This window comes from Vanessa tameamea, chromosome Z (assembly GCF_037043105.1).
Source record: "Vanessa tameamea isolate UH-Manoa-2023 chromosome Z, ilVanTame1 primary haplotype, whole genome shotgun sequence".
Taxonomy (NCBI): Eukaryota; Metazoa; Arthropoda; class Insecta; order Lepidoptera; family Nymphalidae; genus Vanessa; species Vanessa tameamea.
Window position 1 is genome coordinate 15,684,904 of NC_087341.1, and position 16,310 is coordinate 15,701,213.

The 16,310-nt window shown below is 33.2% G+C and overlaps 1 protein-coding gene across 4 annotated transcripts in view; it reads left to right on the forward strand.

Moving 5' to 3' along the window:
- The window catches only part of LOC113404101 (protein cycle), a 97,140-nt gene that overhangs the window by 56,536 nt on the left and 24,294 nt on the right, over positions 1–16,310 (forward strand). For 3 of the 4 annotated variants that reach the window (XM_026644862.2, XM_026644861.2, XM_064220539.1), the window contains one exon: positions 15,496–15,651. In XM_026644862.2, the coding sequence (XP_026500647.2) occupies positions 15,496–15,651 (156 nt within the window). Of the gene's footprint in view, positions 1–12,882; positions 13,022–15,495; positions 15,652–16,310 lie in introns of those variants that run through there. The other variant, XM_026644864.2, reaches the window with a different exon arrangement.

Below are 16,310 nucleotides of genomic sequence, written 5' to 3' on the forward strand. Positions count from 1 at the left end.
AATACGTTACCACAAACATCTATGATACAAATTTTAACAGCTATTTTAGCTTATATACTTACACAGATAATAAAACTGCCTCTCTGCCTGTGTTACAACAATAAGGTTTATTAAATTAGGTTAATACGTTGTCCTAAAAACATTAAAAACGTAAGCTTTTTTTTTTTAAATACATATAAAGTAAAAATTATCTTGCGAAAGTAAAAATATAATACGTATGCGTAACTTGGTGTTATAACCTTTACCTGTCATGTTTTTACAATAATTGAATGTCTAATTTGAATATATAGAATTTGAACGTATTTCTATACAACGATTAAAATAAAACTCTAATCCTAGGAAACGCCTTCAATAACGGACATTCCAAAATTAATTTCAATATCTCCAATAAAATTATAATTCAACTAATATGAAATTTTACATTTATTTAAAGAAATTTAAAGCATATTTTCTCCATTGTAGGCAATTTCGGGATTATGTTTTGTAGAACGTAGGAGGATTACAATGTGGACTTTTGAATGGATTATCGCCTAAAATAGATAAGGCCTCGTCAATATTAGTTAACTAGAATGCTAATATTACCCTATTGCAATGTTAAGTCACAATTGAAATTCATAGTGCCATACATATATATCATCGGACAACTTTGTCGGTACAGTACATATTTCAATCCAACTGATTGAATGATGGAACACAGGCATACTAAAACTATTTAAAAATGCAAGGAAATAAATAAAATGTAGAGAAAATATACAAAAAACTTAATTCAATTTGCAGTTTTTCCCGTCAATTATATTTATTTTTCTTGTCCGTTTTGTAACTCGATAATGCGGACTAGTGACGGTTCTTTAAAGAAAACCAGGGAAAAAACGAACCTATGATTAATAAATAATTAAAACAATATTTTTATGGTAAATTCTTGGAACACTCTACTTTGGAAATTTAAAATAGAGGACAAAAAAGGATTTTCATATTACTTCGCTGTATCATTTCCTTTTTTAAATTAAAATTATATATTTTTTTTAAACTCAGACATCAATTTTATATTTGGCGTATACTTTTTTCGAATGTAATTTGAATACTTCCGAAATGTCTCAAAAATAATTCAAAGTTAAATTTTCAAGATTTTTTTTTTTTATTAATATTTTTAACAAGTTTATAACAATAATAAAAAACATTGTTTCGCATCAATCTTTCAAACGTTTTCGAAGTTTTGTTTTTATGCATGATATAATAGAAGGGAGCAGAGTTTATGAGGGGGCGAAAGGGAAGTTACCAGAGGCAGTAGTGGTTTGTTAAATTAATTAGTTTTATTGTATTAGCGATGCGAACAGTATCGATTGTGAAATGAAACCTTAGAATCGAGGCCGTCATCCTCCACATTAAGAATTTCGTTAGCAATGAAAATTTATACTAAAAGTTTTACTTGGTGCTATGTCTTTGTGCAAGTCCGTATGGGTACGCCAAATGGCAATACTTAGTGTTCTTGTGTTCCAGTTGGAAGGGTTAGTAAGACAGTGAAGTTACAGGGACAAAGGACATAACATATTAGTTCCCAAGGATGTTGGTGCATTGGCGAAGTAAGGAATGGTTAATGTTTGTTTAGGCGTCATTTCCGATGTGCGGTGATGACCACTATCAGGTGCCATACAGAAAATAAATTTGTGGGCTTAATAAATTGAAATTTTGCAAAGGTTTTTTTTTTTAATTAATCTCGTAACCCTCATTTAACCTAATAGTTTTCATGAGATATCGATAGGTCATCTTACACGGCTGGTTAAAATTATTATTGTTTACTGTATAATTTGGCAGCATTTGATATTATGTCTGACAACATATTTGATAAATTATTAATAAAAACAATTTTACTTTACGAAATATGTTTAAATGTATGTAACATTAACAGCTTGTAAATTTCCCACTGCTGGGCTAAGGTCCCTCTCCTTTAAACGAGAAGGTTTGGAGCATATTTCACCACGCTGCTCTAATGCGGGTTGGTGGATACACATGTGGCAGAATTTCGTTGAAATGAGACACATGTAGATTTCCTCACGACGTTTTCCTTCATCGCCGAGCACGAGATGAATTATCAAAAATTCAGTGGTGCTTGCCTGGGTTTGAACCCGCAATCATCGGTTAAGAGGCACGCGTTCCAACCACTGGGCCCAATCGACACCGACTGTATGTAAATTTCATACTAACTAACTATACATATGCTCAAAATGATTCCCCTTTGAAGTACTGTTTGCAGTTGGCTCTGAATGGACATTGGACATTCCCCATTCACTTGTACTTATCATGATATGATGAATACTCGTATACCGTGCGAAATAAACAAAACGAGTCCATTAATGAAATAACTGATTTTAGCCATATAGATTTTCGTCTCATAGTCGAAAATATATAAACGTCTATTGATTTTGGATAAACTATCTGGTAATATGTATATATAATATATATCAGTTACATTGTAATCTATCTTGAGAGATTGTAAACTGCCTAAATCACTCACCACTGAAACTTGGTAACGTATTATTTATGAGTAGCTAAATAATGTTGTAAAAGAATTTCATCCTCAGCAGCCAATCACTGGTACTCGCCGGTTTTACGTAAATCCCTCATTATGCGAGTATAAACACTTTGTTACACCGAATGTCTTTTCCCGCCCCGGGATTTGACCTAATGCCTCGGGATCTGCGACCTCATAAGCTAGCCACTAGCCCAATGACGTGACAACATGTTTTTATATTAAATTAGTTTGGTTTGGTTTACCTGTATCATGGGCTAGTAGTACATACCCAGGGCATACGGGCACAAAGTTCTACCTAGTAAGTGTAAATTTTTATAAACAAAAAATATATACCTAGGTATATCAAGCGACGGACGAAATAAATATATAAAAAAAAAGAATTGGCGCTTAAATATCTTGGTTGGTTGGTTTGGTTCAAACTTTATTAAAATACTATAACAAACACTGTATGCGTGCGGTGTGTTTTGCTACGTCGCGTAACTCGACAACAAAGGATTTAAGGGTCTTGTGAAATCATGTTTGAGTAAAAATGAGCCGAAAAACAATTAAAAATCGGTACATCTATTTCTTGATTTGATCCGGTTGGTTTCAAAGTCATATGTTATTTTTTTAATCTATTTTTTTTTTTGGGACTTTTTAGCGACAAAGCTAAAAAGTCAGTCCCATCGTTCCCTTAGTAACAATTCCACCACCAACAATAAGAATAAACTATTAATCACAACTTATTTTAACTTAAACTGGTAAATCATATTTGCTATATCTGAGTCGGGTGTAAACAGTGCGCTTTGACAAACGCCAACTTCCCATAAATTTACGTTAAAACATCGCATCAACTCCTGTCTCGTGGCTGCATTTCGGGCACATTCAACTAGGAAATGATGTATGTCATCCTCTATCCCACATAAATCACAGTTTGGAGAATTTAGTTTCTTCATTAAAAATCTAAATTTATTTAGTAGAACATGTCCAGAACGCAGTCTTAGAGTCATAACAATTTGTTGACGCGTCAACTTTAAGTCGGTGAACCACGGGCTACGAGGAGGCTCACTCTGTATGATCTTGTACCATATTCCCTTACTTTTCGATCTTTCGTCGAAGTACTCTTCGATTTGATTCGATTCGATTGCTATAATATTTATAGAAACAAATTTTTAAGCGCTGCTCAAACACAGATTTACCAATATAATAAAACTGAATTCTCATTGGTCGCTCATTGCGTCATCGGATGCCACCGACCAATTGAATTCAGATTAAAATAATTAATCTGAATTTTATAAGTGTTTCAGAAACTAGAGAGTATATATAATAAATGATTTAGACATATTAAAAATTTTAAAAATATTTATACCGACATTTCAGATATTTATTAGACTCGTTAGTTTTGACCAGTTTGTTTTTTATTAAAAAGTTTAAATTTTATACTAAAACTGAATGGTACTTTTTTATAAAAATCAATGCCACAATATTTAAAATTTCCTATCCCTAGCTACCCCACGTTAGTATCCCAGTACCTACCACCGACACGCTGACAGCTGCCGAAAGCATTGAACAATTCACAATGTTAGTTAAGGCCTCTGTTATAGACAGCTGATTCGTGTAATTTCGTTTTACATCAATGCATGTTACCATTATGACGTCACAAACATTTGTAGCACGTGTTGGTATTACATTACTATTTATTTAATGATATTTAATTGTAATCGAACTGAGATGAATAATCTACAACTTTTAATAGGAGTCTTTGCCTAACACTTGGTCGTTTACGGCTTAAAACTGTATTTTTTAAATCTAAACTAATATTAAAAATACAAAAATCACTCATTCTGTCTCTTTGTTACGCTTCACAATCATTGATCTTCACAATCATCGCTCACAATCAATCTGTTGAATTTGATGAAATTTGGTGTGAAGCGAGTTTGAACCCCAAGAAAGAGTAGGCATTTTGATACTTAACACCTGTCGATCAAACCCTGAAAGGCGGAAGCAGGCGTGCCTGAACACTACTTATTAAATGAATATTGCCTATTTGTGTTTTGTATACAATATATACGCGCTGTTTCAACTATATGTAGATTTTTTAAATACTTACTCATAAATGCAATTTTTTTCGCGTTTGGATGTTTAATACTCGTATTCAACGATGGCAAATGCGATTACATCTTATAAAATTGTCCTGAAACGTAAACGTGTTAACAGTCTCTCCGAGTAGGTTATCATAAAAAATTATATAAATACGATTAAAGTCTACTTATATTAACACAAACAAATATTTCTTATACCCACAATAAACCTTAAATAACAACTCAACAAGCGTCGCAAAATTTTAGGAAAATCAATTGTTACCAGTTCTAAGCGGCTAATTAATTGATTACATAATTCGTCTGAGCATATAACATGGCGTAACCTCTTAGCAATCTAACTCACTCGAGAAAGCAAAATGAAACCTTTAGTAAGCCATGTCTTAGAATTCCTTGAAAGTTTAATTTCTGGTTCCTCGTGGTTAGGGTGGAAGCGGGCGGTTCTCGCTCCGCCCTGTTGCGAACCGCCCCTCGCCCGCCCACCCGCGGAGCTGACAATTGTTATTCTTCGCATCGATTACCTAATGATTACGTTTGCACAGGATTTAGAGTGAAGCGACATTTCTGTGACAGGGACGTGTTCCGGCTTAGCAGGTGGGATTAAGGAATATGCTATCTATATTGGGTTTTTATAAACCATTTTTGTCCCTCACGTTTGGGTTACTTGATATATTTATGATAATCAATTATTCAGTTATTTCGAACAATTTTTTGAATGTTAGTTACAATTTGCATGTTTCACCTTAAATGATTTCTTAAATTCCAAATTTCATTCGGTCAGAAATCCGCAACAGCGTGATCAAAGGCCTGCAACGCACCTGTAAGTCCCAAGATTTTGAATATGTCCTTGGGTAGTGTAGTCATTATCCATAAGGTGAGACTACTAGTTTGCCAATTTACCACAAAAAAAAAAATTAAGGGATTCAAACATTCCATGACGTTCCAATATCTAGAATTGCAAAAAATATCTCTGTGTTCTGTTAGCCTGTACTTACACTGGCTCAATCCAGGAAATTGAAACACTACACTATAAGTAATACTGTTTGGGAATGGAATATGTGGTGTCCACTCAGACGGACTACCACAAGGCCGAGGCCTATTAAGGTACATTTAATTGTATCATGTTAAATCTAATAAGAACACCTGATATACACAGATATACGAGTATAATGTTCAGTTTGGTTATTATTAATCGAGTGGAATTATGATATTATGTTAATTATCCTGCGGTTCGATATACCTAGGTACGTATGTGATCAATAGCTACACGACGGCAACTAGCGGAATTCGAAACCGTATCGGGCACCGAGAAGGCGGGTTCATTGACCGCAGGACATTGTCAAAAAAAAAACCTTACGTGAAGTATATAATAATACAAAATTAATAGAAAATTTAGACCGTATATTTTGCTGTTATTGTACGTAGACTACAAAACACACCTACGTAGGTAGGTGTGGCTGTATCGGCCCCGATCGCGAGAGAGACAATAAAATTTTCACGCTTTGTTGACAAGTGATAAAATTACAGTCGAATGATAATTCATTAAAATAATTATTGGCTATTTTATTCTAATACATAACTAGACTTATAATATCATCAATATCACCATCAGCCGCAGAACCAACGATGGCACGAATATTGAAGGTACTGGAACAAAATATGTCACAATAAATTTGTAGAATAGAATATGAGCGGGTAGTTAGTGAGGTTAAACAAAGACATACCGTTCTCAATTATGGCGCCCAAAGGTCATCGTTAATGAAATTCTTTAGTTAACGATGCAACTCTTGTGGTCCGTGCAGTTGCACTCGTTCATGAATTCTCACAGGTAACTTTTAGATTATGATGAGTATATATATATATAGTCTAGAAACTGTTTTATTATTAGCATATTGGATTCGGTTACGATGTTTTGTAAGAAATCGGATTCATATGAGCTAATAAAAATAATAGTTGATTGCGTGTTTCGTTTTTCGTAAATAATATTTATTGTAATTAGATCTGTAGGTCAATTTCTAACAGGCAACTTTTTAGAATTTACTTTTCGTTTTGTATTAATAATTTTATATGTATATTCATTATAATTAATAAGACATTTTTTAAGTAAATTATTAAAACTTTACATTAGTCGGAGACAAATTTCTCGATTAGTAATTCCTTATTGTTTTATATATGTATTTTTTGTAGTATTAAGAGTTTTGAAAATTGAATGAGAAATGTCTAATAAGAGACCTAATTCTCCGTACGTTTCGTTGTCAGTTATTTTTCGTCTCTCGTCGAGTCCCGTATTATAAAGTATAAAAAATAAAACAATGTCGGTCAGCTTGTAAACAGCCTTATGTGCAACTAGTCACATGTTTGTCCACGCCTGTCGCTGGCTACCGATTCATAATACTCGGGATAATGTGTATCTGAATCGCGACCATCAATAAGCGATGACATAGATATTTTCGTTTGCGCCATTGGAGACAATAGAAGCTTGTTGACGTATTCTTTGGAAATATTTGCCTGTTCTCGTATCGGCTCGTATCGGCCAGCTGCTCCATTGCGCAGGACCTTTAGAAGAAGAAAAGCTTAAGGTAGATGAAATTTCATATCACATTATAGAATACTGCAATTATAAATAATGTTGTATTTATATATTACGTGTATGTAAACAAATGCTAAAATCGCTTTAAGCAAATCTGATGAGTTATGCTTTTATGTTCGTCAAATAACTGCATTGAGTATCATATTATATTCGTAATAACATCACATACCTTTATATTAGGTATACTAAATGTCGCCCGCGGCTTTGCTCGCGTAAAATTTAAATATATTTACAGATTAACATAAAATATTACGTTAGTTTAAGATCTCTTTGTATTCCACATTGGTGTGTATTTCATCTCTTAGGATAGAATATCCAGAAACGCTTAAATACGTATCTACTCATTTTTTAATTAGTTGCCCAAAAATAAAGTTTAATGTTTCTAACTTAAAAATGACGGACATCCATACAAACTTTCAAAACTCCTATTTCACCCTCTTAGGGGTGAATTTCCAAAATTCCTTTCTTAATAGATGTATATTCAATAAAACGATCATAGACACCAAATTTTATGGTCCTGACTTTAATAGTTTAGGCTCGGCGATGATGATTCAGTCAGTCCGGACATGTTATTTTATATGTATAGGTTATAATTATAAATTGAATATTGCTTATAGTAGTATTGTGGTCGCGAAATATCTAGGTGTACGAAATTTGATTTTAAAGGGACGGCCGGAAATTTCCAGGTTTAATTTAATTGCTATGTACTTCATTGTTTTATATTATGTTGTTATAGATTTAATCCGACTGTTAGTTGAAATCGATTAAATATCAGTGAATGGGTCGGAGAAGTTTTCAGTTGAAGGTCGGCACGCTTCCGCACGATGCGGCAACGTGTTGCGATGCTTGCTCTCGCCGTTGTCGTTGAGTACGTCTGTCCTCATATGGAGTCTTATCAATATATTCTCGTGGTGAGGGCAGGGCAGCGGGGCTTAATAAACATATATATATAGAAGAGATTGATTGAGAGTAAAGGACAATCTATACATCAGGTATTCTATATAAATATATGAACGTTAAAATCGTACTTAAATATTTATTTACTAATTTACCCTAGAAGGAGAGAATTCATACTTCTTTGACGGTTCCATACTCGAATTACGTTATAATACAAGCAAATCTAGTCGTTATTAATAGTGGTCTCAAAGTTTAATTTGGTAAGTATACGCGATCTAGTGTACATATCAGATGTTAATCTTCAATATGATGAGTTGATTGATTAAAATAGTTTCATACTAAGTTTCTTGTCGGATCTTTTTTGAATCTATATCGGTTCTGCAATGGTAGCTTTGTATTAAAAGTATCTTAAAAATATTTTGAAATATATATAGCATTTGTGTGATATCTCTTATGTAAAGTTATAAAATTATATGTATATGAGTTAATCTAGAACCGTCCGAGAATTCTTGGTAACTATTGTTAATTGCAAAATGTTTACCTAAAGATCAAGTGTTTTGACTTCTTACTCCCAACGTACGACTGTACTATAACATTGATTATCTCGATAATAAAGCGTATTGTTAAAGAATACTGTCCTTATAATGTAATTGTTGGATCAAATTTATTAAGTTTTCAAATTATTCAATATAGTTAATATATTAGTAAGCAAGATCATTTGAAATTTATTGCTGTATTTTATAACACTTTTTTAAGAGAATTCCATGTTGATTACCGAACACTTGCAATGGCAATATATATATATATATATATATTCGCTCAGATTATAAAACAAAATAAGGATAGAAGTCGGGGCGAAATACATTATAGTAAAGCAACAAATGCGAATACAAACTGAAAAGTGGATACAAACTCCCAGGACTTTCCGATTGTTTAACATACGAACGTTAAAATAAACCATACAGTTATCGGTCCTCCTGTTATTAAAATCTCTTTTGATTAGAAGAAATGAAGGTATGTTTTTTATTACGGCAGCGACCGCAACTCTGTATTTAATAATATAATCATAACACAAAGATTTCCTCAAGGACGTTTAGAAATCGCTGTATAATACCTATATCAATTGGCTTATTACAAAATCAACTGGTTAAAATTCATTTGTTTTTGATGGTTAGATTTCACGCGGTAATGTTATTATGTAAGTGAAAAAATACTCGAAAGGTATAAATCACTGAAGTTATTTGTCTTAAATGGACAAAATGAATAAAATTGTATAAATTTAAAATGTAAATAAGCAAGTTTATAAGCAAATGAATACGGTGTTTAAATAAAAACCTTATGGCTATTACAATTGAAAGACTTAGTGCGTCCAGAGTTCGTCTGTACTATGTGTAGAACACGTGACGTAATCGGAGGTTGCGGGTTCAAATCCGGCAAACGAAGATTACATGTAATAAATTTGAGTTTATAATTATTTCGATGGGGAAGGAAAATATGGTAATGATTGTGTTATATGCAAGTCTCCTATGAAATTCTTCCCATTGGAACTCCAAGGCAGCTAAACTTTTTGGGATAGAAGGTAAACAGCGAAACACTTGTAGGCTGTCAAGAGTAATTTACTGCTTACCATAAAAAAGAACAGGCCTTGTTAGCCTGATATCAATTTTTATCACTAACTCTTCTGATGACCATAAAAATCTTACTAGAAAACATCCATAAGTTTTAAAATATATTCAATTTCTTATTTTTTATTAAATGTGCCGACAAATTATCTAAAGAACGGGAAATGGGAACGAAATCGTATTAAAATCGAACATCTTAGTATTCAAAATAGCTGGGTGCTATTTTATACTACCTACGTTCAAACGTTTATGTTATCTGTAGTGCTCGGGTAAAATCTAAGCCATTTATGTATGTATATCAAACTTGCATTAGATGAGCGTGAAGCGATACGTTCCTTCACCTTAACAAGAGCCCTGTCCAGCTGAGCTATATTTACAGGCTCGTTACTTTACCCTTTTCTCTAGTTTTCCCTGTTTAAAATGAGTTTGAAACGGAATTAATATAAATATTAGTATATGTACAGAGTATTTGTTAGTCATTTATAATCGTTTTTTTTCTACTAGTATTATCTCAGAACAATGGCGAAATGTCGAAATTTTACCAATTCCCAAAGGAGATTAAACTTATGTAGAACCAAAACTTTGACCTATTTCACTCATGTCGTGTATTTGTAAGATATTTCATATTATAATTGCTGAGCGTTTAGAGTGGTTTGTGGAAAAAAATAAAATACTATCTTATACTAGTGGATTTAGAAAGGGGCAGTCATGCTTAAATTGTTTGACTATATTATTTTCTCATGTCCAGATAGGATTTTCAAAAATATTTCTACGGTAGTTTGCTTTCTTGATATTGAAAATGCTTATAATAACGTCTATGAATCGGTTAGAATACTGGATGAGTTACAAATTGGTACTAAAATATGTACTTATTTGTGGTTATTTTTGAGTGAGAGGAGACTAAGCTTATATAATGCTTCCGAATCACTTACATAAAATGTACATATGCTTAAAACGGTCAAGAATAGATTACGGCAGTTTATTTATGATAATAGTTGAAAAGGTAATTTATCAAAACTCGATAACATACAAAACTTAAGCCTTAAAATATTAGGGGGATTTATAAAAAATAATCCAATTCATGTGCTGGAGGGCGAGTTAAGTATTCCTCCATTATTCATAAGAAGGCAATTTTCAGCAAATAAATACTATTTAAAAGTACAATCTTGGCCAAACAATTTAACAATAGATCTTTTAAATGAAATAGGTACCCTATGTTCTAACAATTATTGGCAAAATAAAACTATTATTAGCAACCAGCTTCTTAGGGATAAAAGATAACGTCATAGCTAACAGTAATCCACTTGAAATGTTTTTATTAGATACGGGGATGCCAAGAACAGATACAGAAAGTTGTATTAAGCATAGTCTACCTAATGTCATTTATAATAAAAAATCTTTCGAAGTAAACAAGATTAAACTTAAGGTACTAGAAGATATAAATGAATTGTATAGAGGTTTTGTTTAGAAATTTAAAAGAAAAAATAAAAATTAACACTAATCTTTTATCAACAATGTCTATAGACAGGACTACACCAGTGTTACCAGCTTGTAGAATTGCAGGTTATTTCAAAAGCACTAACATATATTCAGTCTTTAGACTTTTTTGAAATTATTAAATTTTGTTTTATTGGCAGACAGTAAAAGTGCATTACTGCACCTTAATCGATGTGTTTTGGGGCAAAGGAGAGTACCCATTGCATATAATATAATTAGAAAATTGGACCGATTTCAGTGTAATAATATTTCTATAATTTTACAATGGATTCCATCCCTTATAGGCGTCAATGGTAATGAGGAGGCTGACCGTTTAGCAAAAGAAGCAATTCTATCAGGAAGAGAAATTAATACACAACCAGATTATTCTGAAGTTTTAACTAAGTACGAAAAAGAGATTTATGGTAATTGGAAAGAGTATTTCAATGAAATATCTAAAAATAAGGGAATTTGATATCGTACCACGCAAAGTTAGCCTCCTCACATACCATTTGCCAGATTCACAATAAACAGGTGATATATTACTACAGCTCATCTTCTTAGGTCCGGACATATGCCAACAAAAAGTTTTAGGTTTCGTATGAAAAAAAAATATTCTCCTAATTGTGATAAGTGTGGAAGTGTCAACGTTTTGAAGATCTATGTCACTTGTTGACGGAATGTGGCAAGACACGGAATCAGAGAAAGTTACTCTTAACTAATATAAAAGTATGTTTGTTCGATGTTGGATCTGTTCAGAGTATTCTATCAGATCCTTTATCAGAATCTGCTAGGATGCTCCTGAAATTCTATTTAAAGGCTATTAATATTAAATAATGTTTAAACAAAAGGAAGAGGGGACGATGGGACTGACGTACCCGGGTAGGATAAAAGTCCCAAAATGAAATAAGAAAAAAAGGGCTAATTCGCTTCGTCACGATGAAATAAAATGGAATAATTAAAAAAAAATGTTCCTGTATGTTATATTACAGTATATGTATATACAACAGCTGCGTCCCAAACAATTCTATTATAGATTGAAGGCTTTCACAGATTGATACGTGATAATATACACAGCGCACATTCAAGGTCACATTAAATTATATGCCCGCTGCGTTACCTGGGTATATTCTAAAAATCTATTTTGATGTTTTCAACGTGATGCGATTGTCTTATCCCTAAAACGTATATGACCACATTTTGTTGTTTTAAAAATAATTACATATAGAACGGATCGAGAAGTTCATTCAGAATTAGAATATTGAGAGAGCTCAACGTACTCCATTAAAATCTAAATTTTGCAAAATACTGCAATGTATATATTTCGAATGAAAGGCCTTATTCAAATATCAAGTCTTGTATTTGAAGCTCTGCGTTGATATCATTTAGCGTGCGTTGATTTCTGGTAGTGGCTTGATATAGTCAACTTGGTACTAACCCCCCAGAAAAACACTAAAGCTGCGCCCCCCGAGGCCTTCCATATACCAAAACCCTGGCTACGTCAATGGTTGATTATCAGTCACGTCATTACATAGCCGCAACTAATGAAGTATGCCCGAACAAAAATATATGTTATTTAAGTATTCCCATGATATTCATTATATTGTTTGATATTTGTGCTGACGCGATACCTCGTTCCGACGCGAGCGTTCTACGTTGTCAGTCAATGTCAAGGCTGCGCCGGCGCAAGTCCGACGCTCGAACTGTTCACTCCGCGTAAATAATCTCGCCTCGTATTAAAAACAATGAAAAATATCGATTTATAATTTAACAGTATATCGTATTCACATCATAAACATTCCGTTTATAATTAATTTGTGATAGTGAGGTGAGGTTAATGCGTTTTTGTATTCGAATTATGAAAACAGTCGTTTTTCACCCATCATGTATATTACACAATAATAATGTAGCGTCCGTATTCTTTAGTCGGTGAAGTCGTATATATATTTTTTGTTTATGTTTAGATGTAACATTATTTTATTTCACCTCTGGCATGTCGTCTTTATTCGTCATATTTCATTTTTAATTATTAATAACCAAGGCGAAGTCGTATTGTATAGATTATGTTATGAAATCGTTTACTTTAAAAGGTTTATTAACAGATCATCATAAGATATATAAAAAACGATGTTTATTTATAGTTAATTATTATGTAGGGGACATAAGGGCCTTATTGGGGGACTATTGCGGCAGAATAGTCGATACATATATTAATATAACATACACCATAACCTCACGTTTTCCTGCAATCTGAGGGTGTGATTTCTTGAATAGGGACGGAAGTGTATAACAGGAAGCCCGGGAAGCGGGAATCTGATTTGACCAAAGAGTGCGCCACGTCAGACGGTAACAACACATTTTCCAATATAATACCACGTTAACATATGAATAATCATATGCGAATTATAATGAGTGAGGCTTCTATAAATTGACAATATGTAATAATTATAAAATATACAAATAGAATCAGTTTCGTTTTAGTGACGCCAATATGGCGTCGATTGTGTTTTGTAACATGATCCATCTGATAACATACATGTATAACACTGGATGAACCTGCAGCTTTACCCGCGCGAAATTTATAAAACCTTAACTGTATCACACAAACCGTCAACCCCCCATTTTACACCCTCGAGGGGTGAATTACAATTACTAGTCTATGTCTTTTCTCGGGACTCGAACCATCTTCATCTAAATCGGTTCAGCGTTTTAAGCTTAACGAGGTAACAGAATTAATAAACATTTGTAATATTAGTATAGAGGTATAATGATTATTCAGATATAACTTTGAAACTATCAAACATTTATATCATATAATTTATGTTATATTTACCCAGTTACTTATTTACTTAATACTTAAACAGTATAACTTAACATACTATTGTAACTTAAGAATTGTATAAGTTTTGAAGGTCGTTGGAAGTAGAAACATGTTGCAAAGAAAACTATTATAATTGTCGGTTCGTCTGTGTTGTTACGTGTTCGGTTGGCGCCGCAGTTTCACTCGTTTCGTTTGGGATTATATACTCGTCCCGCTTTAATACGCATAAAATTCATACAAAGGTCTCCCTCTAATGTCTCTCCCTTAAAGATGATTTTCCAAAAAATAATTTCTCAAGGCGCTATAAAATAAACCCATGTTCCGAAATTTAATTTTTTCAGCGAAGTAATTTCTCTATGCGTTAATAGGCCAGATTTAGTGCATGATTCACAAGTGTTACCAAATTCTTGGCATTTAAGATCCTCAAGTTTATTTAATAGCGATTTTAAAATAGCAGCATGTAAAGGTCCCAGAAAATACTTCTTAATGAGAATACTTTTAACTTATTCAACCTCCCTATTCCGATGCCGATTGTAGGATTCACATGTGGCATAATTTCACTCTGAATATGCCTTACGATGCTTAACTTAACTCGCTGAGCTCGCGATGAATTTTAAACATGTATCAAGCCGAAGACTTTCCTACTTAATAAGACTTGCCTGGTCGTGGAAGTCGCAATGTTCGGTTAGGATTCATGCGTTACATCCACTGGACCATCAGGACTCTCTTCGAGTTCAACTTCCTCAATATTTCTTTTCAGACAATCTCATGGAAGTCTCGACAACTGCACAGGACATATTATAGTGCACATGTGTGTGCACAAACACAGTTGCACTCCCTATTCCCTCACTCATAATCCGACTGGACGTAAATCCGACCAGACAGAGTTCAGGCGCAGAAACAATGGCTTTACGCGCTATCTATATGTGATCTTGTTACTATCTTGTTATATTCTTGTTTTATCGGTCCGACCTGGGGTTTGAAATTAAAACCTCGGGATCATCGTTCTCATAAGTAGCCACTATACCAACGAGGCAGTTTATATGTACCTAAAAAAAATATTAATTATTAGATTCGGATCGGTATAGATTAGCGCCTTCAACCAAACAAATTTATTGTATATGTAACTGAGGATAACTTTTTATATTTTATACCGTATATTACTTATAAGCTCGAAATTGTTAGTTATTTTTCTTTTAAAAGATTTTATATTGCTTTCCTTTAAACTTTTGTAAGTTGCGCGCTTGCTGATACTTTTAACAGTAATATATTTTCTACTTGTGAACTTAGTACTATTTTGTAAGCAATAAATATTTTCTTGCATAAACTTCTCTTAGATAAGGGTAAGTTTTAAGTTACATGTTGTTTTCGTATATAGGAGAAGTTATTTTTTTATGTTATTCAACCAATTTACGCTAAGATATGATTTGTTGTGTCATAATCTCGTTTATAAATTGTCTAATAAATAATTTCCATTGCAGGTCGAACTCGAGCGCGGAGCCGGCATTCGAGCTGACGGCAGGAGCGGGCGACGCCGGTGCGCCGCCGTGCGTTGAGACGGCTGGCGCAATGCTCGCCGTTCCGTCGCAGACGCATCTCGATGCGCACCAGAACTCACGCAAGAGAAAGACACAATAGTAAGACAGTTTATTAAACTCTATCTTTGCTTTAACGGCATATAAATATTCCATTGTTACATGAAGACATGCTGAGCCCAACCGAAGAATTTTCACGTTACTCGAATTGAATTTGATATAAAACAGCTGATGACACACTATTCATAATACTTACGATATCTTATTAGTACTTTTTGTCTACCAACAATTCGTTTAATAATAATCATTAGATCGTTTATGAACAAGCTTTCTGTATAAATTATATTCAAATCCTATATAGGTAACTGTTACAGTTAGAAATATTTTTAATCGTTATTACTCCTGTTTAGTTTACAATTTTGGTTTGAGTATATAATAATACTATTATCCTTTACTTTGTATATAACGTATAACTTTTTCGTAAACGTTAATCTATAATTTATTCTGGATAAGTTTCCATCGTGTCTACCGTACCTCAGCACGTAATTATTATTTGATACACACGTTCTGAACGCACCCGTAAACGTCTAACATGGCCGCCCATTGAACTGTCATATACATACATGATACTATGATACAATGTATAATCCTTTTACTAAGATATACAATAAACAGCCAGAGTTGCCACTTTTAATGCCAATGCTTACATAAATAAAACTAACGAACCGAACTCATAGCTCTAGTGAAAATGAATTTTGACC